We start from the raw sequence: 5,786 nt of genomic DNA on the forward strand, positions 1-5,786 counted from the left end.
TGCAGGTGGCCCTCGTGGTACTAGATAGCGTTGGGTTTGAGCCGCGTGTAGCTGACCGAGTAAGTCTTCAACTTCTTCTTGATGCCAGAGTTGAAAAAGAAATACGAGCTGGTTGTCTGAATCATTAAATGTGTTTTCTAGCCATTGCATTGCTAAGCTGAAAACAGTCATTATGATGCAGGAGACTGTGAGAACACGAGATGATTTGATATGTAAGCAGACAGCCAGTTGTGCAATCGAAGACCCCGCCATCGCATGAGAAAATGTTGATAGGCTGGACCGGAGGGGGAATGTAATCGTTGGATCATTATCGTCAAGAGCATCCAGGGCGGTGCGAATTTCTGATACAACGGTTTGGCGACGAGTGATTCGAGGCATATCACATCGAGGAGAGGTGGTTGCTGGCGCGTTTCCCGGTGTAGGTGTTGATTTATTAAGGATGGGGGCATCAGCCCTTTTTTGTTTCTTCACAAATGGTGAAGCCCAAGGGAGGCCACCCTCCAAATACATACAAAGTTGAAACTGTAAATACACAGTTGAAACTGTATCACATGTATTTAATTACACGGTTCAAAATTTTTATTTTGAAAACTTCAACTTTTCCTAGTTTGACACCACCTATTGATTTACAAATTCAATGGTCATGAGCTCAATCATTGAAGAAGTTTGATCAAAAAACCAAAATCACTCAACATCTTCAATCTCTCAAAAAGGAGATTTACAGAACCGGCTGAGCTAAGACTTGTCAAATCTTATTGTTAGTGACTTGAAATGAGTCTTCTTTGTCAAAACACTCAGATATCTATGGCAAAAACGCTCCGCGCCACATTTGGGGTCAGTCAAGCAGCTTCAAACCCCCGTAAGTGGAGAGAGTTTAAGCAGCGAGTGTTGGGTGGAAATGATGAAACACAACTGTGAAGGATGGTGTACAATTAACGTGACACAGTCAACTCTCGATGTAAGCAAGCTCAACGTAGACATATCTCGCTATATGCATAGGTTTTTGCGGTATTTTTTTTGGTATACATGGGCCCAATAGGCATATTAAGGGGTGTCAAGTCAAAATAAATACGACAGATTTTTTTTAACACGGAAATCTTTTTAAGTTTTTGTTGTAAAAAAACATTTCCGCTGTAGTAAAAATAGGTTGTAAAAGTGCAGTAAAATTTATGTACTTCTTGCCGCTGTAGGCTACCCGAGAAGTAAAATGAGAACTCTGCGGGTTTTGTACAGTCGGTCAACCCAAGCACCCGCTTAAACAAACTCACCATGGTTCGAATCTCCGAACGTCAGAGAACAATCAATGTAATGGAGCAATGGTATCAATCAGCCTGCAAAGAAGCTCATGAGTTCAGAATGCAAGAGGTGATATTTGGGCAACGAATGATCCCTTCAATGGGTGGTTTAATTTATCCGGATGACGAAGTCTCAGCTTTGATATTCGATTTTGTCTTCAATGCAGAAGATGAGCTTGAAGACCTTTTAGAGCTGGTCACCAAGATGAGATATCACGAACCTCAATGGAAGATGCCATTTGAGGATGACTTTAATATCAATGATGTCCTACGCGATCGCCCATTTGAGTTTAAACAAGCCATGCAAACCACGAGAGCTGGCTATGATGCAATCTTGGATCTGATCATTGGTCACCCGATCTTTCTCTCAACATCTAACAATCCACAACCGCCTGTTGCCAAGCAGCTTGCTCTTACCTTGGAGCGATTGGGCAGTGCAGGAAATGGCGCTTCATTAGGCCGTTTAGCCCGAACTTATAAGCTCTCATCTGGAGCGGTAGTTAATTGCTCACGCCGGTGCATTCAGGCCATCAACAAGTACGCTGCCGATTATCTCAAATGGCCTGATTGTGACCGGCAAAAGGAAATCTCTCAGGTAATGGCCTTGGAAGGCTTTCCTGGTTGTGTAGGATTCATAGACGGAACTACTTTCCTGCTCTATCAAAGACCTGGGATAGATGGCAAGACTTGGTTTGACCACAAGAAACGCTACTCTATCAATGCTCAAGTTATCTGTGACTGTGATCGAAGGATCACAGCGCTGTATACCGGTTGGCCTGGATCTTGCCACAACAACAAGTGCTATTCTTTGATGAATCTTGCTACCAATCCTGGGCAGCATTTTTCTGAAGGTTAGTCAAATCAATCACTTTTGATTTCGAATACTCAGCTGACCTCTGGTTCAGATGAATATTTGCTTGCTGACTCGGCATATCGAGTCAGCAACACACTTGTAGCAACCTACAAAGGCGCCGCTGCACTTCAAGAATGAAACTGCAAGTTCAATACTTATGTAGCACAAGCTCGAGTTCGTAACGAGCATGCAATTGGTATTTTAAAATCGCGTTTTGGATCATTGCGAGAACTTCGATTGGGATTAGATGATGAAAAAGATATGGATCCAATCATTGATTGGATCCGATGTTGTATTCTATTACACAATATGCTCGCTCAACTGGGAGATGCATGGGAAGATGAATATGACGAAGAGGATGAGGAACCTGTGGGATTACCAAATTTACATCTTGATGTGAATGCAGGCATTGGACAGGACGATTTGGGGTACCTTCGACGAGAGGCAGTACGTGATTATGCAGTTGCTTTCAACAACATTGATACTTGATCTGTATTACTTCAATACAATTGCTAAAACGAGAACGAGACAATCTGATACAAATTTGAAGGACCAGGAGTTTTTAAAAATATGTGCTTTTTAGTAAAAGAATCCTGAAGAGTAAAGGAAAAAAAGTTGTTTTTTTGAAAAGATACTGTACATTTTTATTTAATAAGAGTAAAGAAAATAAAATTTGTTAAATACAAACATTTTGGCTGAGTGAGGTTCCTTTTTGTAATAAATGTTTTTTAAGCTGTTTCAGAAGGTGGAAAAAGAAAATCGATGTACTCCTTGATTTCTTCCATAGGCATTTTTTCCTTGCAACAACGCTCAATTGCCTCTCGCCGTGCTTTCTTATCTTCGTGATCACGAGTTGCCTGAGAAATTTTGAAAAGTTGAGCTGCCTCAGACGCACTCTTTGCATCTTTGCGTACCTGCTGAGTTTCCCACTTCTCTTTTTCAAATGCTAATGCGTCTGCTGCTGAAGTACTTGCAATATGAGCTCGTTTGTCCTGCTTGATACTTGCAAGGTCAATTTGTTCCTTGAAGAAATTCAATCGCTTGGAATTGCTTTGCTTGAGTGCACTGTCGACGGTTCGTTTCTTTTTAACTTCATTTGCATTCAGAGTTGGTAGAGGCTTCGCAGGTTGCTTAGCCAAATTCAAAGTTGCTTGTCGAGCTTTTTTGGTTTGGTTTTTTGGTTGAGGATTATTTTCTTGTAATTGATCATCTTGAACTTCATTCTCTTCTGATTGATTCTCATTAAATTGATTATCTTTTAATTGATCATCTTGCTCTTCTAATTGATTTTCTTCTAATTGATTCTCATTAAATTGATTCTCATTAAATTGATTCTCATTAAATTGATTTTCTTCTAATTGATTCTCATTAAATTGATTCTCATTAAATCAATTTTCTTGAAATTGATTTTCTTGAAATTGATTATCTTCTAATTGATTTTCTTGAAATCAATTTTCTTCAAATTGTTCATTAAATTGATCCAGTTGATCTTGCACTCGATTCAAGCCAGCTTGATTGTAACCAAAATCAAATGTGGTTTCATCTAGGTTTGAACAAAAGGAAAAGAGATTGAGATTGTTAGATATAACAAAAGTCAACTGAGGGAGAGCTAAAATGAATTACCGGTGATTGAAATGTTAGAGTTGTTGAATTGAGACTCGAAATCACCTGGGTTGAACTGAGGATTGAGATGATGTGATTCGTGATCGGTTCCAATTAGATTGAGTCGGTCTGAATCAAAGGAATTCATTGTGACATCTTCTTGAAGTCCAGTCGAGGTGAGATTGTTTTGGTTTGAATTAATAAGACTTCCAAATGAAATATCTTCATTGAGTATAGGGGAGTAAAAATTATCTCGGTTTAATTCATTAAAGGCTTCTTCTCGATGTAAAGGCAATTGATGTTGAGGAGTTGATCGAAATGCTTGATTATTGGGTGATCGAGATTTGGGTGGAGGTGCTGATGTGCTGTCATAACTAGATATGGCCGTAACATTTGGTTTGCTACCATAGATAACATCAAGTTCTTTGTACATCGGGCATTGGGCCTCTTGCTTCTGTTCGACTGTTATGAACCCGTCAGCGATGTCTTGATTGGTCAATCCTTTACCAGTTTCCTTCCAGTACTTATTTGTTTCAATATATTTGCTTTTGATACGACCATACCTCTTGGCCAATTTGCTCCCATCAATACTCAACCTGGCTGAACTAGATGTGGTGGTGAGTCAAAGTCAATCATTATGCCTGATGTTAATCGTTGCAGCCAGTGTGTTCCATTTGGCACCACGGCTAAGACCACCAACCTGTGTCTTAGGGCCAGAACCCATCAACTTGGCATGATTAGCCGGCACACTCATATGATCGATGAGAAAAGTGAGGTCGGTATCATCCAATTGGGGGTTTTTAGCTTTGTCTTGCTTTTGAGCTCGAAATTTGGAGTAGTTCATTCGGTTTTGGGATGGTACAGAAGTTGCTGGAGCTTGTGGAGGAAGTACAGAAGTTGCTGGAGCTCGTGGTGGAAGTACAGAAGTTGCTATCACAGGAACATTCTGAGTTGAAACCAGTACGTTCTTGGCTTTTTGAGCTTTAGACCTGCGAGTGAGTGCAGTCGTTATTCTGGTGGTATCAGGCGGGAGATTCAATTCTTCGAGCATTTTGGTGTTATCTTCCTTGACCTCGGCGTTACTGCGATGATTCCGAGTGATAGTTGGCTTGGATGATGAAGGTTTCATCTTGACTGATGGCATAGAATCATAGGTAAGTAGTCAATAACAGTGGATAAAAAGATATAAACTCACCTCGATGTTGATTTCAAAATTGATATGTTTGGGAGTTGAGTGATAATGGATGATGTTCCAATACACTAAGAGCGAAATCAAACAAGCTTCCACAAGAACCACGATGAACGAATCGAACCAAACGATCAAAAACCTCCCAGTAGAACGCGAGACCCCGAATTGTAGAACGGAGTCAAACAAACAGGGTCAAGCAAAGCAACTGGGATGTTAATGATCGCAATGGTTAAAACGTAAAAGGAGGTAGACAGTGTAGGTATTGATCAATCAAATAGATTGAGTTGGTTGTGATTGAGAAAAGGGGCTTGAGTGGTTTACGGGTCTGATTTATCACCAGATTTAGAGGGTTAAAACCTCTGGGTTATGTTTGGGTTTTCCGCTGTAGTCATAAGTATGTGTTTTACGAAAACAGGACACCTTTATGTTCATCCCGTTTTTGTAAAATTTACTTAAGTTTATCCTCCGACGGCAATCTTTTTTACGGTTTTTTGTTTTAAATAAATTGACTTGACACCCCCTAATCGGCCCCAATCAAATGATCAAGAAAAACCTTTGTGCATCTATCCCATGAGGTACAAAGGAATTTAATCCATCTTGATAGGCAAAGTGACTTTATCAAACGACTGGTAAACCATTGGGGATTTTTCAGTTTCATTTAAACTTACTTATACCGAGCCTGGGTAAGAGAACGGGAAGGTCAAAATATCTTAATGTTTTGACGTGAAACTGGCTTTGAGATTTTTGAAATTTGGAATTTTATGATTTGATCAGTAGAAGGATGATTCAAGATTGAAGATTGAAGGAATGACAAACCAAGCTTACAACTTCAGGTGGTTTAAAATTT

At 39.9% G+C, this 5,786-nt stretch overlaps 1 protein-coding gene across 1 annotated transcript; it reads right to left on the reverse strand.

The window, feature by feature from the left end:
• Positions 1 to 2,876: 2,876 nt before the first annotated feature.
• Positions 2,877 to 4,879, reverse strand: MELLADRAFT_113058 (uncharacterized protein; the record flags this gene model as incomplete). Its single annotated transcript, XM_007417664.1, has 2 exons — positions 2,877 to 3,278; positions 4,451 to 4,879. 2 exons carry the CDS (start codon positions 4,877 to 4,879, stop codon positions 2,877 to 2,879), a joined length of 831 nt encoding a protein of 276 aa, XP_007417726.1.
• Between the last annotated feature and the right edge of the window lie 907 nt (positions 4,880 to 5,786).

Source organism: Melampsora larici-populina, assembly GCF_000204055.1.
Source record: "Melampsora larici-populina 98AG31 unplaced genomic scaffold MELLAscaffold_76, whole genome shotgun sequence".
NCBI classification, from domain to species: Eukaryota; Fungi; Basidiomycota; class Pucciniomycetes; order Pucciniales; family Melampsoraceae; genus Melampsora; species Melampsora laricis-populina.